General features: G+C 46.3%; 1 protein-coding gene across 4 annotated transcripts in view; it reads right to left on the bottom strand.

The window, feature by feature from the left end:
* Positions 1-26,356, bottom strand: part of LOC144495190 (uncharacterized) — a 984,403-nt gene that overhangs the window by 51,682 nt on the left and 906,365 nt on the right. For all 4 annotated transcript variants that reach the window (XR_013498220.1, XM_078215220.1, XM_078215219.1 and 1 more), the window contains exons 2-3: positions 10,826-11,233; positions 8,757-9,104 (exon numbers count right to left, since the gene is read on the bottom strand). Coding sequence is in view for 3 of the 4 variants with exons in the window: in XM_078215220.1 (XP_078071346.1) it covers positions 8,757-9,104; positions 10,826-11,233 (756 nt within the window). In the remaining variant the exon portion in view is untranslated. The remainder of the gene's footprint in view (positions 1-8,756; positions 9,105-10,825; positions 11,234-26,356) is intronic.

Raw genomic sequence — 26,356 nt, 5'->3', positions numbered from 1 at the left:
CCCGGCCGATGAAGGCAAGCATGCCGTATGCCTTCTTGACTACCTTCTCCACCTACGTTGCCACTTTCAGTGACCTGTGTACCTGTACACCCAGATCCCTTTGTCTATCAATACTCTGAAGGGTTCTGCCATTTACTGTATATTTCCTATCTGTATTAGATCTTCCAGAATGCATTACCTCACATTTGTCCGGATTAAACTCCATCTGCCATCTCTCCGCCCAAATCTCAAACCGATCTATATCCTGCTGTATCCTCTGATGGTCCCCATCGCTATCCGCAAATCCACCAAGCTTTGTGTTGTCTTCAAATTTACTAATCAATCCAGTTACATTTTCCTCAAAATCATTTATATATATATATCACAAACAGCAAAGGTCCCAGCACTGATCCCTGAGGAACACCACTTGTCACAGCCCTCCATTCAGAAATGCACCCTTCCACTGCTACCCTCTGTCTTCTTTGACCGAGCCAGTTTTGTATCACCTCTGATCCCATGCGACTTCACCTTCTGCACCAGTCTGCCATGAGGGACTTTGTCAAAGGCCTTACTGAAGTCCATGTAGACAACATCCACTGCCCTACCCTCATCAATCATCTTCGTCACTTCCTCAAAAAACTCGATCAAGTTTGTGAGACACGACCTCCCCTTCACAAAACCATCTTGCCTCTCACTAATACGTTCAGTTATTTCCAAGTGGGAATAAATCCTGTCTCAAGAATCCTCTCCAATAATTTCCCTACCACTGGTGTATATAGTACCAGAAGATTGGAGGTTAGCGAATGTTGTCCCATTGTTTAAGAAGGGGAACAGAGACTTCCCCGGGAATTATAGACCGGTGAGTCTCACTTCTGTTGTCGGCAAGATGTTGGAAAAAATTATAAGGGATAGGATTTATAGTTATTTGGAGAGTAATGAATTGATAGGTGATAGTCAGCATGGTTTTGTGGCAGGTAGGTCGTGCCTTACTAACCTTATTGAGTTTTTTGAGAAAGTGACCAAGGAGGTGGATGGGGGCAAGGCAGTGGACGTGGTATATATGGATTTTAGTAAGGCGTTTGATAAGGTTCACCATGGTAGGCTTCTGCAGAAAATGCAGATGTATGGGATTGGGGGTGATCTAGGAAATTGGATCAGGAATTGGCTAGCGGATAGGAAACAGAGGGTGGTGGTTGATAGTAAATATTCATCATGGAGTGCGGTTACAAGTGGTGTACCTCAGGGATCTGTTTTGGGGCCACTGCTGTTTGTAATATTTATTAATGATCTGGATGAGGGTATAGTTGGGTGGATTAGCAAATTTGCTGATGACACCAAAGTCGGTGGTGTGGTAGACAGTGAGGAAGGGTGTCGTAGTTTGCAGGAAGACTTAGACAGGTTGCAAAGTTGGGCCGAGAGGTGGCGGATGGAGTTTAATGCGGAGAAGTGTGAGGTAATTCACTTTGGTAGGAATAACAGATGTGTTGAGTATAGGGCTAACGGGAGGACTTTGAATAGTGTGGAGGAGCAGAGGGATCTAGGTGTATGTGTGCATAGATCCCTGAAAGTTGGGAATCAAGTAGATAAGGTTGTTAAGAAGGCATATGGTGTCTTGGCGTTTATTGGTAGGGGGATTGAATTTAGGAGTCGTAGCGTTATGTTGCAACTGTACACAACTCTGGTGCGGCCGCACTTGGAGTACTGTGTGCAGTTCTGGTCCCCACATTACAGGAAGGATGTGGAGGCTTTGGAGAGGGTGCAGAGGAGGTTTACCAGGATGTTGCCTGGTATGGAGGGGAGATCCTATGAGGAGAGGCTGAGGGATTTGGGATTGTTTTCGCTGGAAAGGCGGCGGCTAAGAGGGGATCTTATTGAAACATATAAGATGATTAGAGGTTTAGATAGGGTGGATAGTGATAGCCTTTTTCCTCTGATGGAGAAATCCAGCACGAGGGGGCATGGCTTTAAATTGAGGGGGGGTAGTTATAGAACCGATGTCAGGGGTAGGTTCTTTACCCAGAGGGTGGTGAGGGATTGGAATGCCCTGCCAGCATCAGTAGTAAATGCGCCTAGTTTGGGGGCGTTTAAGAGATCCGTAGATAGGTTCATGGACGAAAAGAAATTGGTTTAGGTTGGAGGGTCACAGTTTTTTTTTTTACTGGTCGGTGCAACATCGTGGGCCGAAGGGCCTGTTCTGCGCTGTAATGTTCTATGTTCTATGTTCTATGGTGTAAAGCTCACCGGCCTGTAATTACCTGGATTATTCTTGCTACCCTTCTTAAACAAAGGAACAACATATTCTCCAGTCCTCTGGGACCTCCCCTGTAAGAAGTCTCACAACACCAGGTTAAAGTCCAACCGGTTTATTTGGTAGCAAACGCCACTAGCTTTCGGAGCGCTGCCCCTTCGCCAGGTGGAGTGGGAGGTCTGATCACAAACAGGGCACACACTGTGTGCCTTGTTTGTGAGATCTCCCACTCCACCTGACGAAGGAGCAGCGCTCCGAAAGCTAGTGGCGTTTGCTACCAAATAAACCTGTTGGACTTTAACCTGGTGTTGTTAAACTTCTTACTGTGTTTACCCCAGTCCAACGCCGGCATCTCCACATCATGACCTCCCCTGTAGCCAGTGAGGATACAAAGATTTCTCTCAAGGCCCAGCAATTTCCTCCCTTGCCTCTCTCAGTATTCTGGGGTATATCCCATCAGGCCCTGGGGACTTGTCTACCTTAATGTTTCTCAAGAACCCCAATACCTCCTCCTTAGGTAATGCATTTTGGAAGGTCTAATACAGATAGGAAATATACAGTAAATGGCAGAACCCTTCAGAGTATTGATAGGCAAAGGGATCTGGGTGTACAGGTACACAGGTCACTGAAAGTGGCAACGTAGGTGGAGAAGGTAGTCAAGAAGGCATGCGGCATGCTTGCCTTCATCGGCCGGGGCATTGAGTTTAAAAATTGGCAAGTTATGTTGCAGCTTTATAGAACCTTAGTTAGGCCGCACTTGGAATATAGTGTTCAATTCTGGTCGCCACACTACCAGAAGGATGTGGAGGCTTTGGAGAGGGTACAGAAAAGATTTACCAGGATGTTGCCTGGTTTGGAGGGCATTAGCTATGAGGAAAGTTTGGAGAAACTTAGTTTGTTCTCACTGGAACGACGGAGGTTGAGGGGCGACCTGATAGAAGTCTACAAGATTATGAGAGGCATGGACAGAGTAGATAGTCAGAAGCTTTTTCCAGGGTGGAAGAGTCAATTATTAGGGGGGATAGGTTTAAGGTGCGAGGGGCAAGGTTTAAAGGAGATGTACGAGGCAGGTTTTTTACACAGAGGGTGGTGGCTGCCTGGAACTCACTGCCGGGGGACGTAGTAGAAGGGGATACAATACTGAGTTTTAAATGCATGAATAGGATGGGAATAGAGGGATATGGTCCTCGGAAGGATAGAGGGTTTTAGTTAAGTCGGGCAGCATGGTCGGTGCAGGCTTGGAGGGCCGAAGGGCCTGTTCCTGTGCTGTAATTTTCTTTGTTTTTTGTTCTTTGAAAGTGGAATCACAGGTGGACAGAGTGGTGAAGAAGGCAATCGGCATGTTTGGTTTCATCGGTCAGAACATTGAATCCAGGAGTTGGGATGTCTTGTTGAAGTTGTACAAGGCATTGGTAAGGCCACACTTGGAATACTGTGTACAGTTCTGGTCACGCTATTTTAGAAAGGATATTATTAAACTAAAAAAGTGCAGAAAAGATTTACTAGGATGCTGCCGGGACTTGATGGATTGAGTTATAAGGAGAGGCTGGATAGACTGGGACTTTTTTCTCTGGAGCATAAGAGGCTTAGGAGTGATCTTATAGAGGTCTATAAAATAATGAGGGGCACAGATCAGCTAGATAGTCAATATATTTTCCCAAAGGTAGGGGACTCTGAAATGAGAGGGCATAGGTTTAAGGTGAGAAGGCAGAGATACAAAAGGGTCCAGAGGGGCAATTTTTTCACACAGAGGTTGGTGAGTGTCTGGAACAAGCTGCCGGAGTAGTAGTAGAGGCGGGTACAATTTTGTCTTTTAAAAAGCGTTTAGACAGTTACATGGATAAGATGGGTATTGATGGATATGGGCCAAATGCGGGCAATTAGGACTAGCTTAGGGGTTAAAAAAATGGGGCGGCATGGACAAGCTGAGCCGAAGGGCCTGTTTCCATGCTGTAAACCTCTATGACTCAATGACTCTAAGTCGCCTTACTCTTCCAAACTCCAGCAGCTACTAACCTAACCTCCCCAATCTTTCCTCATAAGACAACCCGCCCATTCCTGGAATTATTCTGGTGAACCTTCTCTGGACTGCTTCCAATGCATTTACATCTTTCTTTAAAGAAGGATCCCAATATTGTATCTCATAAGACAATCCCTCTATACTCGTGATCATCCTCATGAACCTTCCCTGAACTGCCTTCAATGAAATAATGGGCAGGGTTTTCCCGCTGCACTCACCCAAAAACCAGAGGTCAATGGACCTTTGCATGGTCCACTGACTTTTCTGTCCTGCCCACTACGATTCTCGTGGCAAGCGAAACAGGAAAATTCCGCCCAATATCTTTCCTTAAATAAGGGGATTAAAACTGCTCCCAGTTCTCCAGATGTGGTCTCACCAGTACCTTGTTCAGTTGCAGCAAGACATCCCGACTCTTATACTCCAACCCCCTTGAAATAAGGGCCAACATTCCATTAGCCTTCCTGATTACCTGCTGCTCCTGTGTGCTAGCTTTCTGTGTTTCCTGCACAAGTCCCTTTGTGTTGCAGCTTTCTGCAGTTTTTCTCCATTTAAATAGTACTCTGTTCTTTTGTTCTCATTTCCAAAATGAACAACCTCACATTTTCCCACATTATATTCCATTTGACAAGTATTTTCCCATTTAATTATCCTGTTAATACCCGTTTGTAAACTTTGTATCCCTCTCACAACTTGCCTCTCCACCTATTTTTGTGTTGTCTGCAAATTTGGCTACAGTACATTCTCTTCCTTCCTCCAAGTCATTAATATATATTGTAAACAGTTGTGGTCCCAGCACTGATCCCTGCGGAACCGCACAGGTCACCAACCTGAAAAAGAACCCTTTATCCCCACTCACTGTTTCCTGCCCATTAGCCAATTCTCTATCCATGCCAATATATTCCATCCAACACCATGGGCTCTTATCTTATGACTTAACCTTTTGTGAGGTACCTTGTCGAACGCCTTCAGGAAGACCAAAGTCAACACATCTATTGGTGCCCCTCTATCCACTCGAAAAGCTCTAATAAATTAATCAGCCACGATTTCCCTTCCATGAAGTCATGCTGACTCTGCTTAATTAGATTATCATAGAAATCATAGAAACCCTACAGTGCAGAAGGAGGCCATTCGGCCCATCGAGTCTGCACCGACCACAATCCCACCCAGGCCCCACCCCCACATATTTACCCACTAATCCCTCTAACCTACGCATCCCAGGACACTAAGGGGCAATTTAACATGGCCAATCAACCTAACCCGCACATCTTTGGACTGTGGGAGGAAACCGGAGCACCCGGAGGAAACCCTCGCAGACACGAGGAGAATGTGCAAACTCCACACAGACAGTGACCCGAGCCGGGAATGGAACCCGGGACCCTGGAGCTGTGAAGCAGCAGTGCTAACCACTGTGCTACCGTGCCGCCAAATCTGCTGCCATTACTTCCTTAATAATTGATTCCGACATTTTTCTAACAATAGATGTTAGGCTAATCAACTGATAGTTGCCTGCTTTTTGCTTCCCTCCTTTTTTGAATAGGAATGTCATATTGGCAGTTTTCCAATCCTTTGGTACTTTACCAGAATCCAAGGATTTTTGGAAATTTACAACCAGTTCATCTACTACCTCTGTACTTTTGTTTTAGTGAGAAGTCTCACATCACCAGGTTAAAGTCCAACAGGTTTATTTGGTAGCAAAAGCCACATTAACCAAATAATCCTGTTGGACTTTAACCTGGTGTTGTGAGACTTCTTACTGTGCCCACCCCAGTCCAACGCCGGCACCTCCACACCTTTGTTTTAGCACAGCCTTCCATCCTTTCCACATGCTTCCTTATTCAGCCCTAGCCTCTCTCCTGCACGTGAGATAATCTTCCTGATTTCTATTGCTGTTATTATCCCGGCATGCATCATCCTTATTTTCTCATCAATATCCTTAGCCAGGGTGCTCTAGCTTTGGATACCCAGTATTTATTTCTCATGGGTATGTACCTAGTTTGCACCCTATTCACCTCTCCTTTCAAAGTCTACCATTTTTCATCCACCAAAACGCCTTTCCAATCAACCTACACCAGTACAACTTTTAGACCCTGAAAATTTACCCTTTTCCAGTCTGGGAGCTTAATCATTGACTGATTCTTATCTTTTTGCAATTTAATATTGAACATTATATTATGATCGCTATTTCCCAACTGTTCCCCCACTCTGATATTTTCCACCTGGCCTGTCTCATTTCCTCAGACCAGATGCAGCACAGCTTCCTCCCTGGTAGGACTGGAAATGTACTGTTCCAGAAAGTTCTCCTGCGTACACTGCAGGAATTTCTCCCCTTCTGTGCCCCACACTCTATCCTTTTCCCAGTCTACCTCAGGGAAATTGAAATCCCCAACTATCACCACCCTACTTGTCCTGAAGGTATCCATAATCTGCTTATGAATGCTCTCTTCAACTTCCTTCCCACTATTTGGGGGTCGATAATAAATATCAAACAAGGTCACTGCTTCCTTCCTGATTCTCCACTCCAACCATATAGATTCTAATTCAGGAACCGCATCTCGTTCTAGGGCAATGATACTACCTTTAACCAAGACTGCTACACCTCCTCCCTTTTTACCCACCCTGTTCCTACCAGAAACCTTATAACCCGGGATGTTGAGTATCCAGTCCTGTTCTGGCGTGAGCCACATTTCTCTCAATGCTACTATGATTCAGCTCACCTCTTTATGAGGGATGGATGTGACCCGAGCTCTTGACTCCATGGAACTGTCATGTAAAATGGTACAATCTTACAGCAGCAAGGGTGGCCATTCATTGACACAGCTATCTAGTTAGCCCCACTCACCTGCCCCTTCCCATGGCCACACTATTTTCTACCCTCCAAATATTTATCCAGCTATGATTGAATCTGTTTCCATCATCCTGTCAGGCAGCCCCTTCCACATCAGAAGACAAGAAGGAGCCAGTTAATTAATTACGTGTGGCATAGATTATACATTTAGAACAATATTCGAAAAAAATGTGGAAGTGTTGGAAAGGGTGCAGAGGAGATTTACCAGGATGTTGCCTGGTATGGTGGGAAAATCGTATGAGGAAAGGCTGAGGGGCTTGAGGTTGTTTTCGTTAGAGAGAAGAAGGTTAAGAGGTGACTTAATAGAGGCATACAAGATGATCAGAGGATTAGATAGGGTGGATAGTGAGAGCCTTTTTCCTCGGATGGTGTTGGCTAGCACGAGGGGACATAGCTTTAAATTGAGGGGTGAGAGATATAGGACAGATGTTAGAGGTAGGTTCTTTACTCAGAGAGTAGTAAGGGCGTGGAATGCCCTGCCTGCAGCAGTGGTGGACTCGTCAACGTTGAGAGCGTTCAAGTGGTTATTGGATAAACATATGGATGATATTGGAATAGTGTAGATTAGAGGGGCTTTAGATTGGTACCACTGGTCGGCGCAACATCGAGGGCCGAAGGGCCTGTACTGCGCTGTAATGTTCTATGTTCTATGATCCCTCAGAGTAGTCCCCAGATCCTGGGCTAACTCACCTGGTCTCAGCTCAGGAAGCTGCAAGGGCTGCATTAGATTCAAGCTACCGCCAGGTTGCGGCGGCACGGTGGCGCAGTGGTTAGCACCGCTGCCTCACAGTGCCAGGGACCCGGGTTCGATTCCCAGCTTGGGTCACTGTCAGTGACATTGCACATTCTCCCCGTGTCTGCGTGGGTTTCCTCTAGGTGCTCTGTTCTTTGTTCTTTACTCTGGTTTCCTCCCGCAGTCCGAAAGACGTGCTGGTTAGGTGGATTGGCCATGTTAAATTCTCCCTCAGTGTACCCGAACAGGCGCCGGAGTGTGGCGACTGGGGGACTTTCACAGTAACTTCAAATGTAAGCCTACTTGTGACTAATAAATAAGTGAATTGGTAATTGTTCACCCTTCTCAGTGTTACTACCTCCTGTCAATAATCCATGTGTGAATGCAAATTTTTTTACACAGAGAGTGGTAGGTGTCTGGAACACGCTGCCAGGGGTGGTGGAGGCAGATACGATACGGGCATTTAAGGGACTTTTAGATAAGCACATGAATATGCAAGGAATAGAGGACCAAGGGCAGGCAGGAGGGATTAGTTTAATTTAACGTCATGTTCGGCACAACATCGTGGGCTGAAGGGCCTGTCCCTGTGCTGTATTGTTCTAAGGTCTACGTTCTAATGCTAGGCTAGGACAGGTCCATGACTGTGATGCCTCCCACAGTCAAATGGACACTTGGGGGTAACGCACAAGAACCAATGGAACTATTCTGGATGAAGGAGTAAACAATTTCTATATTGTAGCACCTTCTAGTTAAATGTCAGTGCAACTTTCCATTCTCTGTGGATTGGACTGAATGTTACGTGTGTGTCAATGTCTTTAATATAAACATCTTCAAATGTTTTCTAAACCTAGAAAGATCTGCACATGCAAATTATAACCAATGAAGCATCAAAGTTCACCGAATCTGTTAGAACCTCAATGTACACCCTTACCATGTATGACCTGCAGACGTGTCTCATTCAGGATCAGATGATGAGAATTGGACGATGTGTACTCCACCAGACACAGGTAAGTGTCATCGTCATTCACACTCAACTGGTTTATCCTAATTGAGGCATTTCCTTCCTTTAGATTCCCAATGAACTCGTATCGATTTCCACCATTTACAGTTGTCCATGATCCATCTGATTGGACTCTAAATGTGACCACGTGTTGGTAGGGCTCCTTCCTCATCCAGCTAACATTGGTCATGGAGTAGTCGCTGTGGGGTGTGAACATACAGGGCAATGTAACCGAAGCTCCCTCAGTCCCATTCACCACGAGGTCATTTCCACTCGCATCTGAGGAAAGGACAAACAGAATGATGTATTCAGTGTGCAGAAATGTAGATTCCATTTGTTATGTTTCTTTCAGCCTCACAGCAGAATGAATATTTAAAGACTCCACTCATATCTCTCACAGGCTGTTCCCACTCACCCACCCCTCATTTACAATTCCTTGATCACAGATACAGGATGGCACGGTGGCACAGTGGTTAGCACTGCTGCCTCACAGAGCCAGGGATCCGGGTTCAATTCCAGCCTCGGGTCACTGTCTGTGTGGAGTTTGCACATTCTCCCATGTCTCCGTGGGTTTCCCACGGGTGCTCCGGTTTCCTCCCACAGTCCAAAGATGTGCAGGTTAGGTTGATTGGGAATGCTAAATTGCCCCTTAGTGCCAGGGGGATTAGCAGGGTAAATACGTGGGGTTATCCTCACCCTGCAATGTGCTCACCCAATGAGAGCTTATCGATTACAGCTCAGCCTGCAACGCCATTATTCCTACAAAACTCATCTCCAAACTCTGTGGCCTGGGCCTCAGCTCCTCCCTCTGTGACTGGATCCTGAACTTCCTAACTTACAGACCACAATCAGTAAGGATAGGCAACAACACATCATCCTGAGCTTCAAGTTTTTAGGTGTCCACATCACCAACAACCTGTCCTGGTCCCCCCCATGCCGACACTATAGTTAAGAAAGCCCCACCAACACCTCTACTTTCTCAGAAGACTAAGGAAATTTGGCATGTCAGCTACAACTCTCACCAACTTTTACAGATGCACCATAGAAGGCATTCTTTCTGGTTGTCTCACAGCTTGGTATGTCTCTGCTCTGCCCAAGATCGCAAGGAACTACAAAATATGTGGAGATAGGGCCTGGGTGGGATTGTGATCGGTGCAGGCTCGATGGGTCGAACGGCCTCCTTCTGCACTGTAGGGATTTTATGCTGACTAGAAGGCCCATTCAGCCAATCAAATTCATTCGTCCAGAACCCAAAATCACCCCATTGCTAATTGTCATTGTCCTTTAAATCACTTCAAAGTTTTCACCCCCACCCCCACCCTCACCCCCACCCTCAACCCTCACCCCAAACCCCCCAACCCCCACCCCCACCCAAGCCCCATCCCCAACCCCCAGCTTGGTATGTCTCTGCTCTGCCCAAGATCGCAAGAAACTACAAAAGGTTGTGAATGTAGCCCAATCCATCACGCAAACCAGCCTCCCATCCATTGACTCTGTCTACACTTCCCGCTGCCTCGGCAAAGCAGCCCATGCACCCCGGACATTCTCTCTTCCACCTTCTTCTGTTGGGAAAAAGATACAAAAGTCTGAGGCCACATACCAACCGACTCAAGAACAGCTTCTTCCCTGCTACCGTCAGACTTTTGAATGGACTTACCTTGCATTAAGTTGATCTTTCTCTGCACCCTAGCTATGACTGTAACACTACATTCTGCACTCTCTTCTTCCCTTCTCTATGAACGGTATGCTTTGTTTGTATAGTGCGCAAGAAACAATACTTTTCACTGTATACTAATACACGTGACAATAATAAATCAAATCAAATCTCAAGAGGTAGCAGATCTGTTGTCCTCAGCCAATGCCTGTGGAGCAGGGATCCCATTGGTGGAGGTCTGGGAGCTTGAACAGGGGTCAAACCCGAGAGCTCCCATTGGTGGGGGTCTTTACCCATTGAACCCCGGGGAGGGGGTGCAGCAACAGCGCTGAACATCGATCCTTACCTCTCAGTCTCAGAGCGGTTCCTGTTGTTATTTGAAACTTGTCAATGTTGAGTTCCACACGGCAGTAATATCTCAATTCGCTCTCCTCCCGGCTCAGCCGCTCCATCATTATTGACACATCGTTGTTGCTGAGGTTCCCCAAGAATCTGAACCGACTCCCCCCATCCCGCTGTTTCCCACTCTCACACAGTTCACCCCGTGGATGGGCCGTACCCGGATATGTACAATTAAAGATAGTCTTATTCTTCCCTGGGTCAATAGTTGGGTGACGGGTGAACCAGATCACGGAGCCGGTGAGTGTGCGATTAGTGGGTGGGTGGGTGAAAGTGCACGGCAGGACAGCGGATCCCCCATCCCCAACACTCACTTCATCCGCTACTGTCATTGACCAATCATTCAGAGAATGTTCTGTGGAGAGAGAGAGAGAGAGAGAATATTAAACCAGCGCAGGGACAGACATCAGTGTTTCAATATCAAACTGCCAGTCTCTGTACTGGGTCTGTTATACAGTCAGAACAGATACAAATCATTCAGTCACATTGCGATGGTTTATAGATGGACATTGGACGCTATGGAGTGAGCGCCAGGCTGGAATTTGTAAACATCTTGCCCAGATTAGATTGGGGTGTCTTTTTTTTGGATCATTTGAAGAGAGCCTGATGGTTTTCTGAACACTCCATTGCGTCAGGAAGACCCAGAGTTGCCCGAAGAACACAACACAGGACCCTCACTACCGAGTCCTTTCTATTTACCATCAATTGTACAATATCCTCCAGTCAGATTTCAGCTAACCGTCTCACCTGTCAGACATGGCATGGCCATTGATACAGCTTGCAAGCCTCAAATTGAAACTTTAACCAATTCATGGAGATTCTGTCCCTTTATCCACAAGGTCAGTGACTGCTATAGAGTGCCCATGGATTCCTCATACAGCGTCACGGGCCAAGGTGGGATTAGGCTGGGTGGCTCCTCGTCAATCAGCACAGACACAATGGGCCAAATGGCCTCCTTCTCTGTTGCAAATTTCCTCAGATTCTAAGCATCTTTGGAATTCTCCATCCCAGTGAGCTGTGGAAGCTCAGATCTGGAGCAGCTTCAAGACAAAAGCCAATGTATTTTTGTGGACAAAGGGAATTAAGGGATATGGGAATGGTGCAGGCAGGTAGGATTATGATAGAAGGCCAGCCATCATCTTGTTGAATGGTAGAGCAGGCTCGAAGGACCAAATATCCAACTCATGCTCCTATTTCTTATTTTCTTATGGAGCATGGCCGTTCACACCAGCACGATTCTCCAGTCCCGCTGCAGTGATCGGAGATTTGGCTGAGTGCCAAATCCTCCATCCTCGCTGGCAATGGCAGTGGGACGTGAACGGTGGGAAAGTTCTGGTCAATATTTATTAACTTAAAAGAAAAGCACACAACAAGAAGGATTATAATACACAACAATGTTACACTCAACTACGCTGATGACTCTACACACAGTATTTCATGAAGTTACCCCTATGTTTCCTGAACTCTGTTCCCAGACAACATTATATAACTCTTTGAGCTAAATCCAGCAGATAGTTACCACACGTGGGTTATTTGTCCACATTTGGGAAAACTGTCTTCAGTTTCAGAGAGGGTGAAATCTTCTCAGTTCAAGTTTTGGATTTTAACCGGCTGTCCTTTTTGCAATAACTTGTTTTCAGGAGATTGGTTTGTACAACCGAGTGCCGCTGTGATTGGAGCTGCTGCCACTGTGTGCCTTTGTCCAGTCATTGTCCTATGGATACATCATTCTTTCCCTTCGATGTTACCCACCCTGTGGACCTGGTTTATAGCATAGAAGTGCCAATTCCCTCACCTCTCCACTTTGGAATAATTTGGCATGTAAGCTACGACTCTCACCAACCTTTACAGATGCACCATAGAAAGCATTCTTTCTGGTTGTATCACAGCTTGGTATGGCTCCTGTTCTGCCCAAGATGGCAAGAAACAGGTCATGAATGTAGCCCAATCCATCACATAAACCAGCCTCCCATCCATTGATTCTGTCTACACTTCCCGCTGCCTCAACAAAGCAGCCAGCATAATTAAGGACCCCACGCACCTCAGACATTCTCTCTTCCACCTTCTTCCGTCGGGAAAAAGATACAACAGTCTGAGGTCACGTACCAACCGACTCAAGAACAGCTTCTTCCCTGCTGCCATCAGACTTTTGAATGGACTTACCTTGCATTAAGTTGATCTTTCTCTACCCTAACTATGACTGTAACACTACACTCTGCACTCTCCTTTCTTTCTCTATGAACGGTATGCTTTGTATAGCATGCAAGAAACAATACTTTTCACTGTATACTAATGCATGTGACAATAATAAATCAAATCAAATCAATTCAAATTGAAGTTACTTCCTCTATATCCCACTGTTTCCCCTGAATCACATAAACACGTGCTTTTCTCACTCGTATGCTGATTTGCATATCAAAACCCCTTCAGGCAGCTGCCCTTATCAATTCCCCCTTTTTATTTTATCCCAATTTCATTTTTTAATCTTATTTTCATCAATTCTTAACACTGTGGTACAGAAAAAAAAACAAATCTAAGATAACTGTCATGGTCTGAACTCAGTGTTGAGTCCAGGAAGCAGTAAAATACAGAATTGAAAAATATGGGGCTGATCCTCCAATTTACATTTAAGAACATAAGAAATAGGAGCAGGAGTAGGCCATCTTGCTCCTTGAGCCTGCCCCGCCATTCAACAAGATCATGGCTGATCTGAAGCGAATCAGTTCCACTTACCCGCCTGCTCCCCATATCCCTTAATTCCCTTATCGATCAGAAATCTATCTACCCGTGATTTAAACATATTCAACGAGGTAGCCTCCACCACTTCAGTGGGCAGAGAATTCCAGAGATTCACTACCCTCTGAGAGAAGAAGTTCCCCCTCAACTCTGTTCTGAACCGGCCCCCACTTATTTTGAGGCTGTGCCCTCTAGTTCTGGTTTCCCTTCTAAGTGGAAAGAATCTCTCTACCTCTACCCTATCCAGCCCCTTCATTATCTTATAGGTCTCTATAAGATCACCCCTCAGCCTTCTAAACTCCAACGAGTACAGACCCAATCTGTTCAATCTCTCCTCATAAGCTTCACCCCTCATCTCCGGTATCAACCTGGTGAACCTTCTCTGCACTCCCTCCAAGGCCAATATATCCTTCGCAAATAAGGGGACCAAAACTGCACACAGTACCCCAGTTGCGGCCTCACCAGTGCCTTGTATAGTTGCAGCAAGACCTCCCTGCTTTTATATTCTATCCCCCTCGCGATAAAGGCCAACATTCCATTCGCCTTCTTGATCACCTGCTGCACCTGCAGACTGAGTTTTTGCGATTCGTGCACAAGGACCCCCAGGTCCCTCTGCACAGTAGCATTATGTAATTTTTCTCCATTTAAATAATATTCCAATTTACTATTATTTCTTCCAAAGTGGATAATTTAGCTTAATTGGAAAACTGCTAGAGGTAGGGCAGGACTTACTCAGTTAATGGTAGGGCATTGGGGAGAGTTATAGAGAAAAGAGATCTAGGGGTACAGGTTCATAGCTGCTTGAAAGTGGAGTTACAGGTGGACAGGGTGGTGAAGAAGGCATTCAGCATGCTTGGTTTCATTCGTCAGAACATTGAATACAGGAGTTGGGACGTCTTGTTGAAGTTGTACAAGACATTGGTAAGGTCACACTTGGAATACTGTGTGCAATTCTGGTCACCCTATTATAGAAAGGATATTATTAAACTAGAACGAGTGCAGAAAAGATTTACTAGGATGCTACCAGGACTTGAGTTATAAGGAGAGGCTGGATAGACTGAGACTTTTTTCCCTGGAGTGCAGGAGATTTAGTGGTGATCTTATAGAAGTCTATAAAATAATGAGGGGCACAGATAAGCTAGATAGTCAATATCTTTTCCCGAAGGGACTAACTTCGTAGTAAAAACTAGGCAGCATGGGCCAAAGGGGCTGAAGGGCCTGTTTCCATGTTGTAAACCTTTATGACTCTATGACTGTATGACTCTGGGTCAAAGACAGAGAGGTCTGAGTGAGTGCAAGGTGGAAAATTTAAATGAGAGGAAACTGCAAGTAATTTTTCTTTTGAGTCGGTCTAGTGTATCCTCATTAATCTCATTTTGTTTCCCCATTGGTTTGTAATCAGTCTTTGTGTGTGGATTTGGATTAAAACCGAGAAAACCAGCCTCCAAAGATTTCCATTCTGTCCTTTGTTCCAATCATTTTTCATCCTCAACATCCCTTGAGTCTCTAAAGCTGAGGTCTATCCATTGCTCAAGTACTGGGGAGGCTCGTCCAGCATCTATCTCAGATTTCTGAAGAATATGCTGGAGAAATTCTCACTACTTGATCTCTTACCCTCATCTCTGGCACCCAATCTGTCCCTCCATCTAAATCTCGCTCAGTCACTCGACAGGACTAAAAGAAATAAGGGCCGCGATTCTCCCAAAAGCGCTGAATTGGCAGGAAAACTGTTCTAGATCCCGACTGCTTTGTCAGTTCAGCTTCTCACTCGAATCTCCGCACTCAGCAAAGGTCCCAGTCGTGAATCGCATTAAAACACAGGGAGGCCAGAGTTTAACAGTTTAACAGTGAACGGAGATTTGGCTGAGTGCCAAATCCTCCATCCTCGCTGGCAATGGCAGTGGGACGTGAACGGTGGGAAAGTTCTGGCCAATATTTATTAACTTAAAAGAAAAGCACACAACAAGAAGGATTATAATACACAACAATGTTACACTCAACTACGCTGGTGACTCTACACACAGTATCTCATGAAGTTACCCCTATGTTTCCTGAACTCTGTTCCCATGTTGTAAACCTTTATGACTCTATGACTGTATGACTGTATGACTTTAGTCCCCAGACAATATTATATAACTCTTTGAGCTAAATCCAGCAGATAGTTACCACACGTGGGTTATTTGTCCACATTTGGGAAAACTGTCTTCAGTTTCAGAGATGGTGAAATCTTCTCAGTTCAAGTTTTGGATTTTAACCGGCTGTCCTTTTTGCAATAACTTGTTTTCAGGAGATTGGTTTGTACAACCGAGTGCCGCTGTGATTGGAGCTGCTGCCACTGTGTGCCTTTGTCCAGTCATTGTCTTATGGATACATCATTCTTTCCCTTTGCTGTTACCCACCCTGTGGACCTGGTTTATAGCATAGAAGTGCCAATTCCCTCATCTCTCCACTTTGGAATAATTTGGCATGTAATCTACGACCGGCCGGCAACACGCATCTCCCACCCCGACCCACCAGAAAAGTTGCGGAACTCGATGGGAGAATCACGGCCAATATTTCTTTGCATGCTCCCCTCCTTATTCCACCTGCACAGTGATACAGAACCCCCTGTTCCTTTGCATTGAAGTCAAGGCTCTTTCATTGCCTCCTCCTCCAATTCATTCTTTCTTGGTGGTCACATAATTGTATTGTGTCCCTTCACTTTCCTTTCCTACATAGGACGATAGCACACATACAGCAAAGAAACAGGCCATTCAGCCCAACCAATCCATGCCAGTGTTTGAGCTCCACATAAGCCTCTTCACATTCTTCCTCATTTAAATCAATCATCACAACCTTCTAATCTCTTCTCCCTCATATACATCTCTAACTCAATGCGTCCTTGATTTCCTTCCTCATTCTCTGGGGTAGCAAGTTCCAAATTCTCATTACTCTTTGGGTAAAGAAATTCCTCCAAATCTCTTATTGGATTTCTTGGCGACTATTTTATAGCGATTGTCTCTGGTTATGCTCTTCCCGACAAGAGGAGAAATGTTCTCTTTATCCACTCTATCAAAGCCTTTCAGGATTTTAAAGACCTTGATAAGGTCACCCCTCAATCTTTTCATTCACCCAAGAGAAAAGAGATCCAGTTGTCAATCCTTTCCTGATGTATATATACCCAATCATTTCTGGTATCATCCTTGTTTTCGTTGGAGCAGAGAAGACTGAGGGGCGATCTGATTGAGGTGTTCAAGATTATGAGGGGCATGGACAGGGCGGATAGGGAGCAGCTGTTCCCCTTAGTTGAAGAGTCAGTTACGAGGGGACACAAGTTAAAAGTGAGGATTGGGAAGTTTAGGGGGGATTTGAGGAAAGCCTTTTTTACCCAGAGGGTGGTGAGGGTCTGGAATGCGCTGCCTGGGAGGGTGGTGGAGGCGGGATGCCTCACATCCTTTAAAAAGTACCTGGGTGAGTACTTGGCACGTCAGAACATTCAAGGCTATGGGCCAAGTGCTGGCAAGTGGGATTAGGTGGGCAGGTCAGGCCCTTTCATGCATCGATGCAGACTCGATGGGCCGAAGGGCCTCTTCTGCACTGTAGTAGTTTGTGATTCTGTGAAATCTTCTCTGCAGCACCTCCAGTGCCTCTATGGGTGATGGAATTACTCTATTTTGAGACTAGGTGTGGTGATGGGTGACTCTGTGGTGCCTTTCCCACAGCAGGATCCCACATCAGATTCCGTACTTGGAACCTCATTGGTTATACACAGGTGAGTTCTACTCTGAGTCACCTGGCAGGCCGGCAGCTAATTTCTCTTCCTGCCCTCAGCCAATGGGTTTTCCGGTCCTGGGGCCACATTTAAACACCAGTCCAACACACCCCAATCACTCTCTCCAGACTAGCTGTCATCACCAGACTGTGCAGGATGTCAGCAACCCAGAGGGAAAAGACTAGCAGCCTTCAGAAGTCTGTTCTTCGATTCAACCACCCTCCCCTCTGAGCACATCACCTCTGATTTGCCCGTGCCCCACTTGCACCCCTACCTACCGCATCTGGAGTCTTTGTGCTTCATCTTCCAGTAAACAACCCCCCTGTTTGTGAGCTTTTCATGCAGCCTTTTCAGAGTCCAGCGTCCCTCCTCTCGGTCTTCTCTCTGCCTTCCATTGTTCAGCTCCTTCATCTGCCTCCTTGCTCCCTGCCATTGTGAACCCTCACCCTAACCCTCCTCCGTGCACAGCCCTCTTCCACATTCCCCCATTGTCTTCATCAGGACAACTCCACCCTTCTGTCCTCGCCTCACTATCCACACCCAGTTAAATTTCAGACCTTTGCTGCAGTGACTGTGAGAGTCCCACAGCACGGGGCTGTCCAGATAGACACTGCTGTGTGGCAGCAGGGGGAAGGAGATTCCCAAACTCCCCAACCCCAGGCACTGCACTGACCCGAGACAGTGACACAGGAGGGTCCATGTGTCCCACAGCACGGGGCTTTCCAGATGGACACTGCTGTGTGGCAGCAGGGGGAAGGAGACTCCTGTACTCCCCAACCCCGGGCACTGCACTGATCCGAGACAGGAGGGTGCGTGAGTCCAGCAGCACGGGGCTGCCCATGAAGACCAGTTGGGCATGGAGATGGAGGGCAGGAGCGGGTCAGCGCTGGCAGAGTAGTGGACGTCGCATCAGGAGCAGCGCAGCACGATGGCAGGAAGTTGTTGCACTCACCCAAAGTCTCTTGCAAACTGAGGGCTGCTGTGTCCACGTCACTCTCGGGATTCAGACCGATGTAACTTCACGCTGGCCTGACGTAAGATTGAAAAGCCTGACAGGATTCCGGTGGCCAGCTGTCTCAATGAGCATTCATGAGATAGACTCATAGAGTCATAGAGGTTTACAGCACGGAAACAGGACCTTCAGCCCAACTGGTCCATGCCACCCTTTTTTTTAAACCCCTAAACTAATCCCAATTGCCCACATTTGGCCCATACCCCTCTATACCCATCGTACCCATGTAACTATCTAAATGCTTTTTAAAAGACAAAATTGTACCCGCCTCTACTACTACCTCTGGCAGCTTGTTCCAAACACTCACCACCCTCTGTGTGAAGAAAATGCCCCTCCGGACACTTTTGTATCTCTCCCCTCTCACCTTAAACCTACAGCCTCTAGTTTTAGACTCTCCTACCTTTGGGAAAAGATGTTGACTATCTAGTTGATCTATGCCCCTCATTATTTTATAGACCTCTATAAGATCACCCCTCAGCCTCCTACGCTCCAGAGAAAAAAGTCCCAGTCCATCCAGCTGCTCCTTATAAGTCAAACTCAATGCAAATGATGTTCACACCAGCAGCCAATGGGAGCAGCGACCCTCCATTAAGCCGCCTTTGGGAGAATTGTTACGGGATCTTACACTGGCAGGTTTCTGACTTTTTGACTCGAGCAAGATTCTCCGCCCCCACCCGTCCTTCACCAAGCCCATCACGGGTGGGCTGGGAGAATTCTACCCCACACGCTTTTGTAACATTTCAGCCAGAACTGCACACAATACTCTCAGTGTGGTCCAACCAAGATTTGATACGGGTTTAGCATAATTTCCCCACTTTCCAATTCAATGCCTCTAGAAATAAAGCCTCAAGCTTAGTTTGCTGTTTTTTAATGATCTTGTTAGTTTACAGGGTAGCTTTTAGTGATTGGTGTATTTGATTCCTTCATTCCTCTACCCCACCTAGTAATCCTCCAAGTAATAAGTAACCTCGCTATTGTTCGTACAAAAATATACAAACTCGCATTTATTGTCAAATGAAGCATGAGAAGTTGCTGCCTTGCATCTTGTAGATGGTACAGACTTCTGCCATTGTGCACAGCAGTGAAGGGAGTGAATGTTTTCAATTGTCAGCGAGTTTCAGGAGCCTGTGTTTATTCTTTAGTCACGAGTAAGGCTTACATTACCACTGCAATGAAGTTACTGTGAAACTGTTTCTGTTATAGTTCTCCATTGCTCTCTCCATGGCAATGCTTCAGCCAATCAGAGTCAGTTGCTTTTTAAAGTTTATTTATTAGTGTCACAAGTCGACTTACATTAACACTGTAATGAAGTTACTGTGAAAATCCCCTAGTCGCCACACTCCGGCGCCTGTTCGGGTTCACTGAGGGAGAATTTAGCATGGCCAATGCACCCTAACCAGCACGTCTTTCGGACTGTGGGAGGAAACCGGAGCACCCGGAGGAAACCCACGCAGACACGGGGAGAATGTGCAGACTCCGCACAGACAGTGACCCAAGCCGGGAATCGGACCCGGGTCCCTGGCGCTGAGGCAGTAGTGCTAACTAATCATCACCCTTTTACCTTTGAGAATGCATAAGTGTGATGGTTTGAAATTTGGCATGCTTATGCTTGGCCTGACGAATGCATGACATAAAGCTTCAACAACATGTTGGTCTTTTCAACAATAAGCAGTGACTACACTTCAGAAGTATGTTCACGGTCTGCTGTACACTTCGAGATGACCGGTCCTTGTGAAAATTGCTATATAAATGCACGATTTTCTTTCTTTCATCAACTTTCTCTGTTACCTCATTGGTAAACTCAATCAAATTAGTTAAGCACAATTTGCTCTTTACAAATCTATGCTGATTTTCCTTAATTATTCCAGCTTTCTCCAAGTGATGATTAATATTGTCCCAGGCAGCATAGTGTCACAGTGGTTAGCACTGCTGCCTCACAGCGCCAGGGACCCGGATTCAATTCCAAGAACGTCTACATGTTCCACCCTCTGTCTACGTGGGTTAGACCATAAGACCATCAGACATAGGAGCAGAATTAGGCCACTCGGCCCATCAAGTCTGCTCCGCCATTCAATCATGGCTGATATTTTTCCCATCCCCATTCTCCTGCCTTTTCCCCATAACCCCTGATCCCCCTTATTAATCAAGAACCTATCTCTGTCTTAAAGACACTCAATGACCTGGCCTCCACAGCCTTCTGCGGCAAAGAGTTCCACAGATTCACCACTCTCTGGTTGAAGAAATTCCTCCTCATCTCTGTTTTAAAGGATCATCCCTTTAGCCTGAGGCTGTGCCCTCTGGTTCTAGTTTTTCCTACTAGTGGAAACATCCTCTCCACGTCCACTCTATCCAGGCCTTGCAGTATCCTGTAAGTTTCAATAAGATCCCCCCTCATCCTTCAAACGAGTACAGTTCCAGAGTCCTCAAGCATTCCTCATACAACAAGTTCTTCATTCCAGGGATCATTCTTATGAAGCTCCTCTGGACTCTTTCCAAAGCTTCGACCCTTCCTTAGATATGGGGCCCAAAACTGCTCACAATACTCCAAATGGGGTCTGACCAGAGCCTGTTTCAGCCTCAGAAGTACATCCCTGCTCTTGTATTCTAGCCCTCTCGACATGAATACTAACATTGCATTTGCCTTCCCAACTGCTGACTGAACCTGCACGTTAACAAAGAACAATGAACAAAGAAAATTACAGCACAGGAACAGGCCCTTCGGTCCTCCAAGCCTGCACCGACCATGCTGCCTGACTGAACTAAAACCCCCTACCCTTCCGGGGACCATATCCCTCTATTCCCATCCTATTCATGTACTGGTCAAGACGCCCCTTAAAAGTCACTACCGTATCCGCTTCCACTACCTCCCCTGACAGCGAGTTCCAGGCACCCACTACTCTCCGTGTAAACAATCTGCATCTTACATCTCCTTTAAATCTTGCCCCTCGCACCTTAAACCTGTGCCCCCTAGTAATTGACTCTTCCACCCTGGGAAAAAGCTTCTGACTATCCACTCTGTCCATGCCTCTCATAATCTTGTAGACTTCTATCAGGTCTCCCCTCAACCTCCGTCGCTCCAGTGAGAACAAACCACGTTTCTCCAACCTCTCCTCATAGCTAATGCCCTCCATACCAGGCAACATCCTGGTAAATCTTTTCTGTACCCTCTCCAAAGCCTCCACATTCTTCTGGTAGTCCAATAATATAGAATTGAACACTATATTCCAAGTGCGGCCGAACTAAGGTTCTATAAAGCTGCAACATGACTTGCCAATTTTTAAACTCAATGCCCCGGCCGATGAAGGCAAGCATGCCGTATGCCTTCTTGACTACCTTCTCCACCTGCATTGGCACTTTCAGTGACCTGTGTACCTGTACACCCAGATCCCTTTGCCTATCAATACTCTTAAGAGTTCTGCCATTTACTGTATATTTCCTATCTGTATTAGACCTTCCAAAATGCATTACCTCACATTTATCTGGATTAAACTCCATCTGCTATCTCTCCTCCCAAGTCTCCAACCGATCTATATCCTGCTGTATCCTCTGATGGTCCTCATCGCTATCCGCAAATCCACCAACCTTTGTGTCGTCCGCAAACTTACGAATCAATCCAGTTACATTTTCCTCCAAATCATTTATATATATTACAAACAGCAAAGGTCCCAGCATTGATCCCTGAGAAACACCACTTGTCACAGCCCTCCATTCAGAAACGCACCCTTCCACTGCTACCCTCTGTCTTCTTTGACTGAGTAAGAAGTCTCACAACACCAGATTAAAGTCCAACAGGTTTATTTGGTAGCACAAGCCACAAGCTTTCGGAGCGCTGCCCCTTCATCAGTTGAGTGGGATTTCAGTTCACAAACAGGGCATATAAAGACACAAACTCAATTTACAAAATAATGGTTGGAATGCGAGTCTTTACAGGTAATCAAGTCTTAAAGGTACAGACAATGTGAGTGGAGAGAGCGTAAAGGTACAGACAATGTGAGTGGAGAGAGGGTTAAGCACAGGTTAAGGAGATGTGTATTTTCTCCAGCCAGGACAGTTAGTGAGATTTTGCAAGACCAGACAAGTCGTGGGGGTTACAGATAGTGTGACATGAACTCAAGATCCCGGTTGAGGCCGTCCTCATGTGTGCGGAACTTAGCTATCAGTCTCTGCTTGTGCCTCATCACTGATTCTCCAAAGAACCAGGGTTTGGGTGGCACAGTGGCACAGTGGTTAGCATAGCTGCCTCACAGCACCAGGGACCCGGGTTCAATTCCCGGCTTGGGTCACCGTCTGTGTGGAGTTTGTACGTTCTCCCTGTGCTAAATTGCCCCTTAGTGTCGGCAGGGTAAATACGTGGGGTTAAGGGGATAGGGCCTGGGCAGGATTGTGGTTGGTGCAGACTCGATGGGCCGAATGGCCTCCTTCTGCACTGGAAAGATTCTATGATTTGGAGCTAGAATCCAACAGGGGAAGACAACAAGTTATATAGTATGAGAAGAGAGTGCTGATTTGTTGGCAAGTGGACTCTGATTGGTAAAGGCATTGGCACCAAGCTCTTGCAGGATATACATAACAGGCTTAAAGTGTTTTAAAGTTTATTTATTAGTGTCACAAGTAGGCTTACACTGACACTGCAACGAAGTTACAGTGAAAATCCCCTAGTCGCCACACTCCGGCGCCTGTTTGGGACTTCCAGTCAGTTTTGAACATGCTGTGGTCTGTGAGTATTTGACATTGTTATCCTACTCACTTAAAGAGGGAGTAGATATTTGCACTGCAGCACTATATCATGGTGATCTAGACCCGCCAGCACTGTGTGAATGCATTGATCTTATCAACTCAGCAACTCGTGTAGTTGAGTTCAGTTTTAACAACACTGTGTTTGTTCAAATAGATAATGTTGCCATGGGAATCCCCATAAGAATCGCATCTTCAATAAAATAACATTTACCCTCTTACCCTTGCATATTTCCGATATGTGAATGATACATTTGCTCTGTTTAAATCTGCAGCTGCATGTAATAATTTCCTTACATGTCTTAATGGGCCCCACCCTGCGCTCAAATGCACCTTTGAAATGAACTCCATTTCCTTGGTGTACTGGTTGAGAAATCTCACAGGGGATTGTCTACCACGGTCTACCACAAGGCCACCTTCACTGATCATAGAACATAGAACAGTACAGCACAGAACAGGCCCTTCGGCTCACGATGTTGTGCCGAGCTTTATCTGAAACCAAGATCAAGCTATCCCACTCCCTATCATCCTGGTGTGCTCCATGTGCCTATCCAATAACCGCTTAAATGTTCCTAAAGTGTCTGACTCCACTATCACTGCAGGCAGTCCATTCCACACCCCAACCACTCTCTGCGTAAAGAACCTACCTCTGATATCCTTCCTATATCTCCCACCATGAACCCTATAGTTATGCCCCCTTGTAATAGCTCCATCCACCCGAGGAAATAGTCTTTGAACATTCACTCTATCTATCCCCTTCATCATTTTATAAACCTCTATTAAGTCTCCCCTCAGCCTCCTCCGCTCCAGAGAGAACAGCCCTAGCTCCCTCAACCTTTCCTCATAAGACCTACCCTCCAAACCAGGCAGCATCCTGGTAAATCTCCTCTGCACTCTTTCCAGCGCTTCCACATCCTTCTTATAGTGAGGTGACCAGAACTGCACACAATATTCCAAATGTGGTCTCACCAAGGTCCTGTACAGTTGCAGCATAACCCCACGGCTCTTAAACTCCAACCCCCTGTTAATTAAAGCTAACACACTATAGGCCTTCTTCACAGCTCTATCCACTTGAGTGGCAACCTTTAGAGATCTGTGGATATGGACCCCAAGATCTCTCTGTTCCTCCACAGTCTTCAGAACCCTACCTTTGACCCTGTAATCCACATTTAAATTAGTCCTACCAAAATGAATCACCTCACATTTATCAGGGTTAAACTCCATTTGCCATTTTTCAGCCCAGCTTTGCATCCTATCTATGTCTCTTTGCAGCCTACAACAGCCCTCCACCTCATCCACTACTCCACCAATCTTGGTGTCATCAGCAAATTTACTGATCCACCCTTCAGCCCCCTCCTCTAAGTCATTAATAAAAATCACAAAGAGCAGAGGACCAAGCACTGATCCCTGTGGCACTCCGCTAGCAACCTGCCTCCAATCCGAAAATTTTCCATCCACCACCACCCTCTGTCTTCGATGGATTTGTTGGGATTTCTACAGTTCTACAGCTTATAGAAGCAGGAATAGGCCATTCGGCCCTTCGAGCCTGCTCCGCCATTCATTTTGATCATGGCTGATCATCAAATTCAATATCCTGATCCTCCCCTTCCCCCATATCCCTCGATCCCTTTCGCTCCAGGAGCTATATCTAATTTCTTTTTGAAATCAGACAACGTTTTGGCCTCAACTACTTTCTGTGATAGTGAATTCCACACATTCACCACCCTCTGGGTGAAGAAATTTCTCCTCACCTCAGTTCTAAAAGGTTTACCCCTTATCCTCAAACTATGACCCCTAGTTCTGGACTCCCCCGTCATCGGGAACATTCTTTCTGAATCTACCCTGTCTAACCCTGTTAGAATATTATAAGTTTCTATGAGATCCCCTCTCACTCTTCTAAACTCCAGTGAACATAATACTTGCCAACTTAGTCTCTCCTCATATGACAGACCTGCCATCCCAGGAATCAGCCGAGTAAATCTTCGCTGTACTCCCTCTATAGCAAGGACATCCTTCCTTAGATAAGGACACCAAAACTGCACACAATATTCCAGGTGTGGCCTCACCAATGCCCTATACAATTGCAGCAAAGCATCCCTGTTCCCAAGCTCAAATCCTCTCGCTATGAAGGCCAACACAACATTTGTCTTTTTTACGGCCTTATTGGCAACCTCATAAATGGGCGGCACGGTAGCACAGTGGTTAGCACTGCTGCTTCACAGCTCCAGGGACCTGGGTTCGATTCCCGGCTTGGGTCACTGTCTGTGTGGAGTTTGCACATTCTCCTCGTGTCTGCGTGGGTTTCCTCCGGGTGCTCTGGTTTCCTCCCACAGTCCAAAGATGTGCGGGTTAGGTTGATTGGCCATGCTGAAATTGCCCCTAGTGTCCTGTGATGCATAGGTTAGAGGGATTAGTGGGTAAATATGTAGGGATATGGGGGTAGGGCCTGGGTGGGATTGTGGTCGGTGCAGACTCGATGGGCCGAATGGCCTCTTTCTGTACTGTAGGGTTTCTATGATCCAAGCCATTTTCTCACTGTGTCAGCTTGATGCTGGAATAGGGTGCACCAAAGACATCCTGTGGGATATGATGGTTTCCATTATCATTCCATGCTAAGTATCATGTAAATTCATGAACTGGCCGAAGGCCGTCACTTTTTAACCCTGAAGTGTCCAGTTTACCTCAAAATACCCTGGAAGGGCAAGATATCTCCAGATGTAAGCAAGTGGTGAAGCTATTGCCTCACGCCGCTGCTGTGCAGTAGTAACACGAGTGATATTCGCCAGGAACTGGATGCCGCCGTCAACCCAAAAAGATGTTCTGCCTATCACACAATTGGTGTATAAGTTTCAGTGCCAGTCTGATGTTCAGTATGTAGGCCATAGATTCTAAAGACTGCCGGATCATATCAAAGAGCATGCCCCTCTCGCTAGTAGCACAGTGGTTAGCACTGCTGCCTCACAGCGCCAGGGACCCGGGTTCGATTCCCAGCTCAGGTCACTGTCTGTGCGGAGACTGCACGTTCTCTCCGTGTCTGCGTGGGTTTTCTCCGGGTGCTCCAGTTTCCTCCCACAGTCCGAGAGATGTGCTAGTTAGGTGAAGCTAGATAAACACGAGGGGGGGGGGGGGTGGGGGGGAGGAATAAAAGAGCCTGCAGATGGGGGTTAGAGAGGAGGTTCGGGAAAAGCATGAAACCATCAAAAAAACAGCTGGGCCAAATGTAAATGCTGTAAATTCAAAGTGAA

This window comes from Mustelus asterias, chromosome 6 (genome assembly GCF_964213995.1).
Source record: "Mustelus asterias chromosome 6, sMusAst1.hap1.1, whole genome shotgun sequence".
Taxonomy (NCBI): domain Eukaryota; kingdom Metazoa; phylum Chordata; class Chondrichthyes; order Carcharhiniformes; family Triakidae; genus Mustelus; species Mustelus asterias.
The sequence above is the reverse complement of the archived record's forward strand: the minus strand, read 5'-3'. Positions and strand labels throughout refer to the sequence as shown.